The sequence below is a fragment of the Tamandua tetradactyla genome, chromosome 4 (assembly GCF_023851605.1).
Source record: "Tamandua tetradactyla isolate mTamTet1 chromosome 4, mTamTet1.pri, whole genome shotgun sequence".
In the NCBI taxonomy this organism is placed as follows: domain Eukaryota; kingdom Metazoa; phylum Chordata; class Mammalia; order Pilosa; family Myrmecophagidae; genus Tamandua; species Tamandua tetradactyla.
In genome coordinates this window covers 65,045,363-65,063,330 of record NC_135330.1, presented here as the reverse complement: position 1 = coordinate 65,063,330, position 17,968 = coordinate 65,045,363, and the positions used below count along the sequence as shown (strand labels likewise).

The following is a 17,968-nucleotide window of genomic DNA, read 5'->3' as shown; positions in this document are numbered from 1 at the left end:
ACTAGTTAATGTCTGGCTGGAATGGCTTTACTGGAGTCTATGTCTGGGACTTGGTTGTCAAGGTTGGCTAGGTTCATCAGTTCTCTTCCATGTAATCTCAGGGCTTCTTTCTCACCCTGTAGCCACTGCATGTAGAATCTCCAGGTTCTCTCTCCAGGAGCATGGCTGGACTTCTCACATGGCAGCTCAGGACTCACCAGAATGTAAAAACAGGGTCTTCCAGACCTCAAGACTTAGGCCTGGGACGGGCACAGCATCAATTCCCACTGCATTCAGTTGGTTGAATCGCGGCACAGACCCACCCTGATTCATGGGGAGAGGACTATATAAGGCCATGAATGTGAGGAGGCATGGTTCATTGGGGGCCATGGGTATAACCACAACTGATTATGGTGGTGCTTTGACTGTACCAGCCATTGCAGAATAAAGGGCCTGAGGCATGCAAAGGACTGATCTCTTATAAAAAGTAGTCTTGAAAAACAGAAGATTGAAACTTACAAAGTACCATCAGTGCTTTTCTATAAGGGATCATATTGCCTCTTCCTCTGGAGATATTTTGTGTAGCCTCTCACCAGTGTGATTTTGGCAGTGCCAGGTGACAGGAAATTGGATGACCTCTCAGTACTCTCTTCATCTTGGACTTTGGTCCTTGTTAAGGTGTTGGAGCCCATTTTACCCTCATCCTCTCCAGTTTTCCACTCAATTGAAAGCTGTCTGAAGGAGCCAGTACAGTACCAGTTTTATTACTGTTGAACTGAATTGGAAAACATGGCAGTACCATCTGTATCCCTTCTCAAGCCTAGACCTTAGGTTCTAGCCTGGGACTTATCAACATAATCCTAGACTGGGAAAGTGAAAGAGCAGAGGTCTGGCCAGGCATTTCAGAAGCAGGAGCTGCTGGGTGCCACAAGGAGGTAAGCAGCTCAAGCCTTCTCTTCTTCTACCATGCTGGAGCACAGGCAAGTCTGAGAAGCTGAGACACATAGAGTGGATCCATTTCACTCTGAGGTATCTACTGATAGCTTGGATCAATCTGACTGAGAAGGTATAAATGAAGGAGATGAAGAGAGAGGCCTTCAAACTGTTTGCTCCAACATTGCCTAAATACTTCCAGGGGTGGAGACCCCTGCCACTAAGGTGTGGAAAGGTTAGTGTTGCCTTCAAAAAAACTCTTTATCAGAATAGAGACTTTTAGAGATTATTCTCTAAACCTGGAGTCCTGGAGGACTACAGAGAACTTAGAAGAAGTTGTAGAATATATGAGCTATGGTTCTGCTGATTGGGTTACAGATTATTGCAGAATGTTAATATTATACAGATAAGAACATTGGCTTTGGTGTTAGATGGACCCAGCACTGTTAGATGTGTGACCTAGGAAAAGTCCTTTTGATTTGTTAAGCCTTTTTCTAGTTTGCTAGCTGCTGGAATGCAACACACCAGAGATGGATTGGCTTTTAATAAAAGGGGATTTATTTAGTTAGTTCTTCAGAGTAAAGGCAGCTAACTTTCAACTGAGGTTCTTTCTTAGTGGAAGGCACAGGGTGATCTCTGCTGGCCTTCTCTCCAGGCCTCTGGGTTCCAACAACTTTCCCAGGGTGATTTCTTTCTGCATCTCCAAAGGCCTGGGCTGAGCTGCGAGTGCTGAGATGAGGTATGCTGAGCTGCTTGGGCTGTGCTACGTTGTGCTCTCTCATTTAAGCACCAGCCAATTAACTCAAACATTGTTCATTGCAGCAGGCACGCCTCTTAGCTGACTGCAGATGTAATGAGCAATAGATGAGGTTCACATACCATTGGCTCATGTCCATAGCAACAGAACTAGGTACCTTCACCTGACCAAGTTGACAACTGAATTTAACTACCACAAGCCTTGTTTCAATATCTACAAAAATGGGTTAATCCTAGTGCTTACCTCATGGGTAATGACCCAGCAAGTATAATCAGTGTGGTCTGAATGAAGATAATGGTTCCCCTCTTCATAGGAAAGGATGACAAGTATCATAATATTTTTCAGTTTAAATTCTTCAAATCTCTTGTGTCCAGATCAGACCAATTCTGATCCACTCTTGAAAGATTTTGTTTTTAGAATGCTTTCTTCAAACAGTGGATAAATTTTATAATTAATGTGAAAAATGGTAAATAATCCCGGAATCATTTATATTTGAATGTGGAACACACATCTGTGAATTTGGCTAGCAAATCTTTGTTGCTTTCTTATTTTCTAAAACTTTCTTATTTTACCTTCTCAACCTTTGGAAATATAGCCAACCACCTGGAAGAATTAAGAAGCTTTGACTAAGCGAAGTTGGTGTTGTAGAATACTTGCATGAGAATTTATGCACTTTACTACAGAGATTCCCATTTTGGTGGCATGTCTATTCTGATGGGAGACATAATCCTGGAGCATGACAGCAAACTTACTCACACACCTAGGTTTATTTCTTTATTTTATTTAACAAATCTAAGTTTCCTCACAAGCTCTGACCCACTCAAAGGGGAGAGAGGTTGAAGTTGGGGAGTCTCAAAACTTCCCAGTGTGTGGTATCTCAAGCTTTCCCAGTTTAAGTTGTCTTTTTAGATTACTCAGTTCCTCTTGGCTCAGATTCCAACTCAGCCATCCCATTTCTTCTCTCTGCAATGGTGTCTAGAGTGGAGGCAAGCAGCAGTTGTGTGACCTCTGGGGCCTCAGATCCCCACATACAAGGTCTTATTTTCCCTTCAAGTTCCTTGGGTCTCTGGCAATGGCCCCTAGTCTCCTGGTCACATGGTTCCCAGCTGATCTGTGGGGTTGATTCCTAAGCTAGGAAACTTATGTTCTATTCACTTGGATTGACCAGAACTTGGAGATCCTTTTCCACAACACCTACTCCATCTCTTTCTGCTTGTTGGGTACATGTACACATGTGACTTGATCAAATCTAGCTGGCTCTGCCACTCACGTCTGACATTTTCCTGGACCTCCCAGTTGATTCTAGGCTTGTGGAGTTTGACATGGAAACTTCGGCTTTAGGGTCACCTCATGCCACTGTGATAATCATCCCCTCATGCTACTTCAGCAAGCAAGGAGCTGTTGGGAGCATCTGGATCCTTTCTAGGACCCATGGGAGCCGAGGAAGGCTTAGATTGTTCTGCAGCAACTTTGGCCTCTAGTGCTTAAAATGGCGAGCTGGGCACAAAGTCCATACCCAACCTTCCTTCTCCTCTCCCTGCTGTCCTCCTCCTCTTCTATCATTGTGTGGAAGAAGGATTGTTAGAGACATAGATTGACTGTGGAGTAGGCCACTTTACAGTGTATTGTGGACCACAGGCTCATATACAACAGAAGCTCTCAGCAAATGACTGCTTTATTACTTACATAGCACAAAGGAACCAGAAGAGGAAAGAAAAGATCTTACTGTGGCAGGTTCCCTGGGGAGAACAATTGCTGAGGTCAGAGTTGTTTGATGGCGGCTCTGCATGCCCTGTATCACATGGGATATGGGAAGCCACTTGTGGCTGGTCTCCCAAGGAGGCCATTTGCATAACAGTGCTGCACTGCTCACTTCATGAGGGACACCTACACTGACTGAGTGATGGGCTTTTATGTACTCCAGGGGGAGGGGGTCCTGCCAATGAGCTATTGTTGTTCCCTGGCAGGCAGCTGAGGCTGGTCAAGATTTAACATCTCCCCAGGCTTAGCCTGCAGTTTCTTGTGAAATGGAAACATAACAAACACCTGCATGCAAACAATGAGAAGAGTAAAGGAGGGGTGTAGGTGAGGGCTGGGGTATGGCTGCTGAGTGTGTCTGTGACTTCTCCATCATTAGCACATTAAATTTCAAGAAGAATTCATAGTTGGCAAGTGAGGGAAGAGACAAACATTTAAAAGATAGACAGGAGAACCCAAGCATTTAGAGGAGAAACAATTAGTTCTATACATGTTAATATTTTCTGAGGGCATCATTGTATATTGCCAGATAGAATAAAATGAAATATAGAATAATAGAAATAATGAAATGAATAAAGACATGATGATGATGTCGACTTATCAATAAGTCCCATTATACTTAGTATTTTTATAAGAAGGCAGGTAACTCTAATGTGTTACAAAGATTTTCACAGAAATGGTTAGTAATAGTACTTAATGGAATAAGGACACTAGCCAATATAAAGATTAAAAGCATGGATTTTAAGGTTAAATAGTCCCAGGTTCAAAATCCAGTTGGATCCTAGTATAATTGTTTGTGCATCCTAAGAGACACAATTTCCTCTTGAGTACAATGGTGAAATCTGTGACGCTTCAGTAAAGAAATACTTCTCACTAGGAATGCCTTAGTGGTTTAAAAAAAAACCTTAATATAAGGCACGATATTTAGTATGGTGCCTGGCACAGAGTCAACATCAGTAAATAGTACCCATTTTCATTTGGAAAGTCACTTATCTGGAATCCTTTAGTCCCTGATGATATAAGTAGTGTTATGGTATGTGTATGGATAGCCTCCAACTTATAAACAGGTTTTATTCTGAAACTTAGTTAATCTGTGCAATTATTTGTAGCTTAGATTTAGAAGAGGATCCAGAAGGTACCTATTTATCCAGCCAACCATTGCAGGATTTATATGTGTGTTGAGGACAGAGGTGGGAAGGGGGTCAGAATTTCTTTACTCTTGGAAGCAAATGACTTTTTTCTGGGACTAGAATTCTTTACTCCATTCACTCCAGACCACTGATTAAAGAGAAAATTTACAGAACTTCTGTTACACAGTGGCAAGGGAATCTATAGAGACAATCCTCTGAGTGGCTGATCAATAGGCTTATGATCCTATTCTTACTTTACTTCCTGTTTTTCTGTTTCTTCACTGGAATCAAAGAAGATGCTAGTGCACTTGCTTTTTTCTCAGGTAAGGTTGCAGTATCCAATAAGGGACAGTGGGAATTGTTGAGGAATGACGAATACCTTTAAAAGAAGACCAGAATATCTTTATGAGGAATTGCAGTGATATTTGGAGCTTGAGATGTATACTATCATTTTTTTTTAATTTAAACTTTTTATTTTCAAAAACTTTCAAACTTATAGGTCAGTTACAAAAATAATATAAACCCTATACAGAGAAGTCCAATGTACCCTTATCCCTCCAAATACCCAGATATACCAATTTTAACATTCTGACACATTTTTTATATCATTCCATCAAACTGTCAATCCATCTATCTTTCTTTACATCTGTCTGTTTATTTATCAACCCATACTGCCATATACATTACCTAATAATAAAGGTATACACTTATGTATCCATCTTAAGTGCAATTATTAAACTTAGGAAATTGACATATAGCTTATAATCTATATTCTCACTTTTCCATGCATCTCATTATTGTTCTTTTGAGCCTTTTCTTCTTCCTTGTTAGATTCCATCCAGGGTCATGTACTGTCTTTAGTGTATGATCATGTATGGTCTCTTCAGTTGCTCTTCTTAAAAATTTTAAACACGTATGAAGCATAAATTTGCCTAGCTCAACCACTCCCAAACATAAACCATCCTGTGAGATTAACCATATATACTGTATTGTGATACCATTGCCACTTCCCCTTACTAAAATTTTCCATTTTCCCAAACAGAAACTCTACAGCCATTTTGCCTTAACTACCCTTTCCCCCATCCCCCACTTCTGGCAACCTGTAATCTAATTTCTGTCTCTGAGTTTGCATGTTCCCCAATACTTTCTTTATAAGTTACCATAGGAGTTAAATTTAACATCCTCAGTCTATCACAATCTTGTTTGCTTTGACACCAACTTAACTTCATTAGTATATATAATCTATGTTCCTATACCTCTTTATCCCTCTCACTTTTATGTAGATCTTGTCACAATTACATGCTTATTCACTGAGTCCAAAACCACTGATTCATTATTACATTTCATGTACTTGCCTTTTAGATCCTGTAAGAAGTTAAAAGCGGAGTTCAAATGAAAAATACAACAGTACTGACATTTACATTTACCCAGGTTGTCATCCTTACTGGAGATCCTTATTTCTTCACGTGGCTTCAGTCAATTGCTACTGTCCTTTCCTTTCAAACCACATATTTTGTAGGGCTAGTCTAGTGGTGACAGACTCCCTCAGCTTTTGTTTATCTGGGAATATCTTTATTTTTCCTTTGTTTCTGAAAGACAGCTCTGCCAGTATAGAATTCTTGGTTGGAAAATTTTGCATTTTAAATATTTCTTCCCACTTCCTTCTTCATTCTGTGGTTTCTGTTGATAAATCAGCCCTTAATCTTATTGAAACTCCCTTGTGTGTGACATGTTTATTCTCCTTTGTGGCTTTCAGAATTTTCTCATAACAACAAACTTTGACATTTGCCAATTTGATTATAATATGCCATGGCATGGGTCTATTTGGGCTTATTATGTTTGGAGTTTGTTGAGTATCTTGGATGTGTATATTCATGCTTTTCTTTAAATTTGAGAAGTTTTAGTCATTATTTCTTTCATTATTCTCTCTGCCCTTTATGTATCTCCTTCTGGAATTCCCACAATGCATATAATGGTATGCTTGATGGTGTCCCACAGATTCCTCAGGTTCTATACACTTTTCTTCATTCTTTCATCCTTCTGCTCCTCAGACTGGATGATTTCAGTGTTTTATGTTCAAGTTCACTGGTTCTTTCTTCTGCCTTCTCCAATCTGCTGCTAATCACTCTTGAGAATTTTTAATTTCTCTTATTGTGCCCTTCAGCCCTGTTTGTTTCTTTTTCATAATTTCTGTCTCTCTCTGATATTCTCTTTGTGTTCATCTATCATCTTCCCAATTTCCCTTAGGTCTTTGTCCATGTTTTCCTTTAGTTCTAGCATATTTAGGATCTTTATTTCAGTCTTTGTCTAATGTGTCCCACGTCTGCTTCTCCTCACTGATGGTTTCTAATGCTTTAATCTTCTTCTTTTCCTGGGCCATCACTTCCTGTTTCTTTGTATGTTTTTAAATCTTTTGTTGACATCTGGATATTTTGATATGTTATTGTTGGAATTTAGACTCTGAGATGTCTGTTCCTTAAGTTTTTATCTAGCTAGTATTATTACAGAGGTTTTCTTGAATGCAGGCGCTAATAAAAAAATAAAAAGAATTTAGAAAAAGGAAGGAGAAGCATAAAAGAAAATGCCTTTCCCAGTCTTTGTAGATTGAGCTGTGTGTATATTCTCCTTTAGGGAATAAACTCTCATACAAAGAGTTTAGAGAACAGTTTAAAACCAAAGTGTAGGGGCTGCCCTAACCCTTTCTGAGCATGTGTTTGTTTTGTCTTATATTGGGCATGAACATGTGGCCCTAGGAATTCCCCATTTACATAGTTCTGAATGTCTCCTCTTCCCTAAGGGACAGCCAGCAATTCCTTCCCCTATGATCTCACACTATATTCTTTAGGAGTGCTTGGTGAACTGCCTTCTACATGCAGGGCAAGTTCTGGGGTGGTGAATCCCTCAGGCTACTACTAAAGAGATTGGGCCAGGCATACATGTTTCCAGTATGAGATGAGGGTTATTTGCTCTTTCTGGAACCCAGATCAGGAATCCACAATGGGAGTACAGACTGGTTCTGTGCTGAGCTGAAAATGTGTGGGGCCAGCCATGGTGCCAAGAGAGCCTACCACTTTTAAGAAGCTTTTTCATGATGCAGTTCTTATTCTTTTACTGCAGTCCTTTAACTTTTTTCCTGGAGCTTAGAGAAAGATGCTTCTGGAGCCCTTGCTGGTTCTTCAAAGATTCTTTGGGAGGATGCTTCTTGATCAGGGTAAGGCTATCTCATCATTTCTTACTAAATGAAAAATTCAATCAATATATTAGTCTTTTCAGATTAAATTAATAAAAAATGAAGTATACATGTCATTTTTATAACAAATATATGCTAATTGTTAAAAATCATATTGAAGAGCTTATAAAGAAAAGCAATCATCTTATGGCTATGTCTGTTCCTCCATCCTGCTCCTCAGAGACACAGCTTCTAATTTTAGCTTCTTATAGTTTCATCCATATCTCTAACATGCATCACAACTATTTCCAAATTTATCAATTTTAGATATTATCTGTTGACTTCTGTTAATTTGTTTGAGTTTTTATCTCTATGTATTCTCTATTGCCATTCTCCTAATATAATCATATTACTTTTTCATTGGTCATCTTTGAAACTTTAAGTAATATGTTTATACCTTTCTTTTTTAGGTACCATCTCATGATTTCTCTCTTTATCTCTTAACTTTTTTCATCTGTATTTTTATAGTGTTGGAATAGATGAAGTTACAGTCAGATATTGTGATCATTTAAATATTCCATGCTTTGACTATAAATTTGTTAAAAAAATTGGAAATTGTCTACATTATTATAGCAATTATGTGATATAGTGTGATTTTGTTATCTTTCTTGTACATTTTTTTGTTTTCTTTTATGTTTCTAATTCCTTTCCCTGCCCCAGCTCCTAAATTATATATCTTTGTAGCCTTTATATGTTGAATAGCAGCAATATCATCAGACTATCTACCTTCTTTACCTCTGGGTAGCTGTCCTCTGAAACTTTTCTTCTCTGAATCATCTGTTGGATGCTTTATATTAGCTTTCTTCTCTACTTTCTAAATTTGGAGCCAATTTTTTTTCCTGGTTCCCATGTTATGGTCTTTCTTTCTTTACTCCCTCATTTTGCTGGTACACATCCTAAGAAGAATATGCAGGAAATAAATTCCCTTAGTCTGAAAATATCTTTATTCACGCCTCACACTTGATTGTTTTAATTATTTTTAAAAAATATCTTCTGGCCTTTTCTTGTGTTGTTTTTGTTCTGTTACCATTAAGATGCATGTTGTTCCACATGAATTGATCCTCTGTGTATTATTTTTCTTATGTTTCTTGTCTTTTTCTCTTTCTGTTCTACTTTCTGTGAGATTTTAAATAAACATAAATAAACATAAATCTTCCAGTATTTATGTTGAATTTTTCATGGTCACTCATTTTTTAATTGGAAAGGGAGGAACATCTTAATAACCTTCTCAGATAATTGTGGATGTTATTCTTTATCTCTGAACCAAAACTCAACCAGCAGTAGTTTCTTTTTTTTTAGTGCAGTTTTTATTTTATTTTATTTTTATATGCTGTATGGTGGGGGTCACATTCATTCTTTTTCCATGTGAGTATCCCTTTATTGCAGTACCATCTGTTGAGTCCTTGTTTTCTTGTTTGTTGTTCCCTTGCTTGTTTGGTTTTTTGGGAAGGGCATGGGCTAGGAATTGAACCTGGGTCTCCAGCATGGCAGGCGAAAATTCTACCACTGAACTACCCTTATGCCCCTGAATTAATGCAGTTTTTTTTTTCCAATATATTGAGACAGCATACAATCATCCAAAGTATACAGTCGAAGGCATCACATAGTTCATCTACGTATTCAAATTTTTTATCATCATATAGATGTGTATTCATCACCATGATCATTTTTAGAACATTTGCATTACCCCAGAAAAAGAAATAAAAAGAAAATGCCCATATATCCCATACCCCTTACACTTCCTTCTCATTGACCACTAGTATTGCAATGTGTCTATTTTTTTTACTTTTAATCACACCTTATTATTTAATTAGTTTTTATCCTTATTTTTTATCTTATCTGTCCATACCCTGGGTAAATGGACAGTCAGCCACGGTCACATTGTAAAAGCTATATCGTTACACAATCATCTTCAAGAATCATGGCTATTGAAATACAATTCAACAGTTTCAGGTACTTCCCTCCAGCAACTCCAGTACACCATAAAGTAGAAAGGAATATCTATATAATGTATAGGAATAAACTCCAGAATAACCTCTTGACTCTGTTTGAAATCTCTCAGCCACTGAAGCTTTATCTCATCTCATTTCTTTTTTCCACCTTTGGTCAAGAAGCCTTTCTCAATCCCATGATGCCAGGTCCTGGGGTCATCCCTGGAGTCCTGTCCCATGTTGCCAGGGAGATTTATACCCATGAAAGTCGTGTCCCACATAGTGGGGAGGGCAGTGATTTTAACTGTTGTGTTGGCTTAGAAAGAGAGCCCACATTGGAGCAATAGAAGAGGTTCTCTGGCTGTGACTCTTAAGCATAATTATAAGTAGATTTACCTTCTCCTTTGCAGAAATATGTTTCACAGGGGCAAGCCCTAAGATAAAGGGGTTGGCCTAGTAAATTGGTTGTCCCCAATGCTTGGGAGAATAACAGGAAATTTCCCAGGTAGGGGAGTTTAATATTTCCTCCTTTCTCCCCAGTTTCCTAAGGGGACTTTGCAAATACCTTTTTTTTTTTTATTAATTAAAAAAAGAATTAACAAAACAATTAGAAATCATTCCAATCTACATGTACAATCAGTAATTCTTAATAACATCACATAGTTGCATATTCATCATTTCTTAGTACATTTGCATCGATTTAGAAAAAGAAATAAAAAGACAACAGAATAAGAATTAAAACAATAATAGAAAAAAAACAAAAAAAACAAAAACAAAAAACCTATACCTCACATGCAGCTTCATTCAGTGTTTTAACATAATTGCATTACAATTGGGTAGTATTGTGCTGTCCATTTCTGAGTTTTTATATCCAGTCCCGTTGTACAGTCTGTATCCCTTCATCTCCAATTATCCCTTCTCTTTTTTTTTTTTTTTAATTAACGGAAAAAAAGAAATTAACCCAACATTTAGAGATCATACCATTCTACACATGCAATCATTAATTCTTAACATCATCACATAGATGCATGATCATTGCAAATACCTTTTTATTCTCTGCCCAAATTTCTCTGGGATGTGTTGGAGCATCACACTAACCTGTATACAAGATCTCACTCCCTATTCCAGATACCGTATAATTATGGTGTTTGAATAAATTGATCATACAAGTTAAATTAGATAGTGTGTTACCAAAAATATAAATTCTGCATCTGATAAATATCTCTTCCTTTGGTCTCATATTAAAGTTGAAGTTTTAAAATATAGATCATATCATTCTTTACCCTGTATTCTGATTTACCTTAGTCCTATCCAGATCAGCTTCATTCATATCACTAGCTGAGGTCTGATCACTTTTTGAACTTTTTAAACAGTTGCTGTATGGAATAATGGTTACTTTCTTAGTTTCAGAGTTTCAGAGCTCTGAGTCTCAGGTGTCACGCAAATACTTGAAGTTCCTTGGAATGACCAGATTATACACAAATAGCTCAGCATCTCAGAATTTAGAAATACAGTTTCAATTCTGGAGTAGATGTGACTGCTATAAGAGCTTACAATCTAGGAACCTTTACAATAGGCCCCAACCTGATAACCCATGCACTTGACTTCTGTTGTCTAAGTTTGTATGTCATAGTTAGTACATATGAGTGAAACATGATAATATTTGTCTGTTTGTTTCTGACATTTTACTCAACATACTGTCTTCAAAGTTTTTGTCACTCATTTTTAACTTACATGTGCTCTGACTTATTCTCTCTCTCTCTTTTTATCCCCCTAGAGCTTTGTACTCTTGTTTAACGAATGTATTACCTTCTTGAATTTCTCCAAGGATACTAATTAGGGATTTGAAAAAATTCTTCTCAGTTTTCTATGTTGTTATTTCTGTCTTTCATAGTCGTTTTTCTTTTCAACTTGTTTTTTTTACCGAATTCTAATTTTCTTGTGGAGTTTTACCTTTTTTTTTTTTTTTTTTTTTTGTATGAGCAGGTACCGGGAATCAAACCTGGGTCTCTGCCATGGCAGGTGAGAACTTTGCCTGCTGAGCCACCATGGCCCCATTTTACCTTTTAAATTCATATACTTTTATCTTATTGTAGGGTCTAGGATATGAAGGGAAGTAAACACATGTAGCCAAATCATCATCTATAACTTCCTATTATGAAAAATGTAATCTGTTTCCTCTCTTGCTATAGGTGGTTCAAGGGAAATTAACTGCTGTTTCAAGGAATTAACAAGAGAGATGTTTAAGCTGACTTGACTTCATATACACTCAGGGGTAATTTATTGTACTTTGTACTTCTTTTAAGGCTTAGTAGCTCAGTTTAAGAAATGTGAGTTTATTTGTGGAGAGAAGATCAAGATGCGGGTTTTATTTTGCTTTCAGAATAAAGTCAACGCTCTTTGATACTCAAAGGTCTTTGAGCTGATCTCCTACCATCCTTCCTGCTTGCTGTCTGGTCCATCTGCACAAGTCCACTCTGCGTTCCCTGCTGTCATACCTTTGGTCGTATTGGTTCCTCTGACTCGAATGTACCCTTCCTCCTAAAAACCTCTTGAGCTTACCAAAGGCAGGGATCATGCTTTCATTTCTTTATCTATTGTTTTTGCACCCACACACCCGCCCTCCTTGCTGGTTATGTCTTGGCCATTCAAATGTTTAAATGAACTTTACTCATCCTTCTAGACTGGAGCATGTTCTGACATTACCCCTTTGTGATGCAGTCCCTAACCTCCTTCAAACAGAGTTAATTATTTTCTTATCTGTTTGTTTAGTTAGTTGTGCACATGTCTATTTGTCCTGAAAAATTGTAATTTCCTTGAGTGCAGGGACCATATTGCATCAATCTGGACATTCCTGGCATCTTGCATTGTGCTTCATACCTAGTTTGCACTTAAGGGGGAGGGGAGGACTGGTTGCAGATTTTCATTAAAAGAAGACTTATAAATTAGCAGGTGTTTTGGTTTGCTAGCCTGAATGCAATATGCCAGAAATGGATTGGCTTTTACAAAGGGGATTTATTAAGTTACAAATTTATGGTTCTAATGCCATGAAAATGTCCAAATTAAGGCATCAACAAGAGAATACCTTCATTCAAGAAATGCCAATCGTGTCTTAGGTTTCTCTGTCACATGGGAAGGCACTTGGAGATGTATGCTGGCCCTTCTCTCCTGGGCTGGTTTCAAAATGGCTCTCTCAGCTCCTCTGTATCTTTCTGGCTTATTCTGGGGCATTTTTCTTCAAGCATCTGTGGGTCCTCCCTTAGTTTCTCCCAGGCAAACTCTAGATTTTGTCTCTTAGCTTGGAACCTCCCAGGACATTTTCTGTCTCCAAGCATCTGTGCTTTCTCCAAAATATCTCCCTCTTAAAGGACTTCAGTAAGCAGGTTAAGACTCACTTTGAATGGGCAGGGTCACAGCTTCATGGAAACAACCTAATCGAGAGGTCCTACCCAATAGTAGGTCGCGCCCACAAGATTGGATTAAAAGAACATGTTTTTTTTCTGGGTGCATAACATATTCAAACTAGCACAGCAGGTTTACAGTTTCACTTCATAAAAGTTGTATCTATGTTCCTTTTAAGTAGGTTAAATCATTATCAAGACAAGATTACTGTATTTAGTTATTCTTTCTCTACCCCCATTCCTCTACTCATCCCCATAGAGATGAGACTGGACAATTACCCATATTGTGAATAAATAGTAAAGGTTGTATTCGAATTAAATAAACCTCCCAGCTAAATAAGGAAATTATATAACACCATTATTTCACTCTACCTATACAACGTACCCCTGTAAGTTTATAACAACCTACGGTGTGTGTATGTTCTTTTTTTATCAGTGGGTGGAGGTATTTGTGGAGAAGAGGTAGTCAAGCTAAAGTACCACGTTTAAGTTCTGGATGTTGTTTGTTTAGTCGAAGTTCTTGACAGTGAAAGAGGGAGAGCTGATTTCCTGAGTACCAAAAATATTTTTTTGATCTTTTTGATTCAAATTTTGAGGACTTTTGATCTTCAGAATTATGGGAAGTAGTGAGAAGACACTAAGCCATATATGGCTTAATTAAAACTCACGTCAAAGTGAGTAGTAAGTTGGTGCTTGTGAAAGAGTTTGAAATGCAGTGTCTGGCTGTGAGCAGGTTTTGTCATTGCAAACATTTGGCTCAGCCTCTATGAAGCATTAGTATTTGGTGTCAGGGCTGGATCAGCACTTCTTACGAAGGCAATGGTTATCTATGGTATGTGTGTGTTCCATGGGCCGTGCACAGTCTCCTTTCCTCTGCCTCTCTAAAACCTTCTCCCCCATGGTGGGCTCATGCTGGAGCCAAGAAGGCTGATCTGTCGCTCTGGCCAAAAGACTAAAATGCCAGGTGAAGCCCAGAAGAAATTACTTTTGGATTTTTTGGATTCTCTTTTGCTCTGTATTATCAGTGTACTTTCACTGGGAAGATAAATTGGGGATTGAATATGACTCATGGCAATCCACTGGATTTCTGCATTGTTTGTTGCTTGCTTGATTGCTAACTTCTTGATGTGTGATGACCTTATCATGTGTATTCAAAAGATTCAGTTGTAAAGCACGGTTCTTTTGTATTCCTCACTATTCTTTTGTTATTTTCCTGATCAAGAGGCTCTATATTTTGGAGGGAATCACAAATACCCCGATTGGTTGGCATTACTTTATGACCTCAGAGAATCTCAACTAAGGTCTTGTCTCATGTGCCTTTTTCTTTTCTTCTCTCTCTCTTTTTTTTTAACAGATACTAATTTTGTGCTGGGGAATGCCCAGATAGTGGATTGGCCTATTGTATATAGCAATGATGGATTTTGCAAGCTGTCTGGCTACCACAGGGCAGAAGTGATGCAAAAAAGCAGTACCTGCAGGTATTTATGTTTGGGGTTGTTCTGATGAACAATCTGTCGTGGTATTTTTGGAAAAAGGAAATGGCTTAGATTGGAAATTTCCTTCACCCATTTGGTGTTCAATCAGGATATTTATTGCAATATCATTTCTAGGTCAGCCACTGCATTAGAAAAATCAAAGAAGACTTAAGATACAGTCCCTAGCCTTGGTGAACTTGTAGTCAGCAAGATGGGGGGAGAAAAAATTCAGAAAAACCATTTTTTCTATAAAGTGTGAACTTAAAAGTTGATAAAGCTTTAGATTAAATATGTAAATTAGAAAATTTAATTAAATGACTTTTGGAAGATTAATTTTTTTTAAAGTTATGAAAATTTTAGAATCAAAATAATATTGGAAACAAGGGCCTTGGTCATAGAGCTTTTCCTCAGCCGAAATTCTTTACATCAGAAAAAGAGAGGAGAGAACCGCTATTTTGTAATGCTCTGATGCAAGCTGTTATGATTCTTTCTGATCTCTACCTTAAAGGCAGAAGCAAGTTGTGCTAACAGCGTAGCCTGTGTATTTAACAGGATTACTAACCAAGCAGCACCCTGGACCTGGCATTAGGAAGCTGTTTCAAAGTGTTCTCTTATGTTGAGCCAGGCATGTAGCCTGGATCCTGACTTCCTCCTGCAGAGCCCTCACCCCTCACCCCTTGCCTTCTTCACAGTCTTCTGTCTGCAGGGGTATCTGCATGAAGAGGAATCATTTTCTCAAAGCAGCCGACTCAGGAAATAAGCTCCTCTAAGAAAACAGATAGTTTTTCTCTTTTCAAAAGTTACATTTTCATGGTATTAAATCTGTAAATACCTGTAGTTTGGTGAAAAATATTGATTGTTTTGAAAATATTTTGATTTTTCTTAACTTTTACATTTTGGGGACTAGGAAATGGAAAATTTTTGTAACTTTTTTTCCTCCACTGCTCAAAGATTCAGAAATTAGAGGTCGCAAGTAATGCAGTTGAATTCTTTTATTTTCCTGGAGTGCTGTTATCCTCTTAAACATCTTCATCTTTATCTCTATATCTATCTACTCTACCTATATATCATCTTGTCTATCTTCTACATATATGTCTGTATACACACATATAAAATCAGAACAAATCTTGGGTGTGAGCTTTGCTGTGTAGTGTGATTTGAGCAGCCTCTTCTTTCCTTTTCTTGCTTCTAATCTGCTATAATTAGACACTTCAAGGAAATCAGATAAAGTAACTGGGTAATTTAGACAACTTTTCTTTTATGCATAATTCTAAGCAACTTATTTAATTATATGAGGGTAGATAAGTCCCTCTCTAAGAATGAAGTAAAAATACCTTTGTGTTAACTATATTCCTAATAGCTCAGGAGCCTCCGTTACTTATTTCTTGTATTGCAGGCATTTAAAATTTGATGCCTAGGTAAAAGAAACTTACACTTACCAAAAAACTACTGCTTGAAAAAATACAGATAAAAGCTGGGTATAATTATTTATTTGAAGCCTTATTTATTTGAAGACAACTTTACAGGGATTTGTTTTACCTTGTGAAGCATATAAACCATCACTTCACTGAAATAGAGGTCACTTATCCAGCAAATTAACTCAGACAGAGAAAGTGGGAGGAAGCTAAAATCTGGCTAAATAAAATGATAGCAGAGCTTAAGTTTTTAACTCCTTGGAGAAATGCTCTTGTTCTCAGGCAGGGCTGATTTACTCTTGCCCTATTGTTCTTTCTAAAGATAATTTCTAAAGCTTGGTTATCTGCTTTCCTCATTTATTGGTAAAGGCACAACCCAAAAGCAGAGTGCTACATGTAATAGGCACAGTGACAGCCACAGATAACAGCATCTCTTTTTGGGTTGGGAAGGGACATAAAGTAACAGAAGTGACTGAGAATTCATAAAATCAACAGCTAGGGCTTTTTTCTTAAAGGGGGCTAGTGTTTTGAAGCCTGCAGCAAGTCTAAGGCAATTCCTATGTCAAGCTAAGCATGCCAATTGACTTGGTTCAGCTTTTGGATCAGGAATTGCACTGGATAAGCTGCAAGGCTCTTTTTTAGCATTGAAGTTCTATGCATGACTCAAGTCATGAAGAAAAAGTTAGACTACATTAGCTATGCTCAGGTATAGAAGGTTGGAAGAACGCATGTCACTGTTCCTACATTACTGGACACTTAATGAGTGAGTGTTTTGTCTTTCCTGAGGGGTTGGGCATGGGAAAGGCCTGCTGGAGCCACGGGCCATCTTGTCAGGGGACTTGGACCTCTCAGCTCTCTTGTGGGATGGCTTTTCTCCTCACACATTTTGTCCTCCAGTGCCTCAGTTCACTTACCTAGTTGGGGTGTATCTTGTTCCCAGAGGGACAAATCTTAGCCTTCAGACCATTGCTTTAATTCAATAACTGACTCAGGATAATGCACAGTTTAGTAGGTAGGAGCCTCTACTATCCCGAGGTTGTCTATTTCTTTTTAATGCTGCTTATTTACCTCCTTAGTCTACTTTTCTCTAAGTTTGAGCAGCAAAGAGGAGTATTTATAGGATCGAGAGAATACTGTAAGTATTTACTCTCTTACAGAGAGTAAAACCTTATAGGATTTTATCATCTCACTTTTTTTTAAAACTATGTGTTTGTTTTTTTAGCTCAATGTTGTTTTTTGCTTGGGGTGGGGGTGGGGGACAAGGGAAGAGAGTTGCACAGATGGCGACTGAATCATCTTTTTCTTTCCTTACCTGTTTCTTGATGTGTAGAGCATTACATTGTACCCTTTTCCTTGGTTGGTGAGCAAATTTATGTGATTTTTTTCTATTCCTTGTTTATTTTGTTTGGAAATCAGAAGAAGAAAAATCATTGACCCAAATTTACTCTGCCATCTTTATCAGAAAGTCTCCCAGAGTTTACAAGATGCAAACATGATTATGTTACTTTTTTTGTTCAAAATCCTCCAGTATCTCCCCATTGCTTTTGGGATAAAGTTTAAATTACTTTATATGACTTACAGTGCCATAGTCTCCTCCATGATCTGCCCTCTACTTACCTCTCTATATTATCTCTTGCAAAATTTTCTCTCATAGTCTACATTCCAGCCATACTAACTAAAGGACTTTCGGATTCCGGAATGAATCACACACCTCTGTGTCTTTGCATATGCTCATCTATTGTCTGGAATGTTCTTTTCCCAGCTTATTTTCCACCTGCTCTTTATATCTCATGTCATTACCCCTGGGAAGCTTTCTCTGACGATCTAAATAAATGTTCTGTGTGCTCTGTAGTACCTGGAGGGTGCTCCCATCATAGCACCTATCAGACTGTTTTCTAATTGCTAGGGCACATCTCTTGTCAGACTGTTAATTTTCTGGGAGAAGGAATGGAATCTTGTT

General features: G+C 37.9%; 1 protein-coding gene across 2 annotated transcripts in view; it reads left to right on the top strand.

Annotated features, from left to right (window-relative positions):
• LOC143680981 (voltage-gated delayed rectifier potassium channel KCNH1-like) overlaps window positions 1-17,968 on the top strand; it is a 50,486-nt gene that overhangs the window by 14,341 nt on the left and 18,177 nt on the right. For both annotated transcript variants that reach the window (XR_013174279.1, XM_077157646.1), the window contains exon 2: window positions 14,473-14,596. Coding sequence is in view for 1 of the 2 variants with exons in the window: in XM_077157646.1 (XP_077013761.1) it covers window positions 14,473-14,596 (124 nt within the window). In the remaining variant the exon portion in view is untranslated. The remainder of the gene's footprint in view (window positions 1-14,472; window positions 14,597-17,968) is intronic.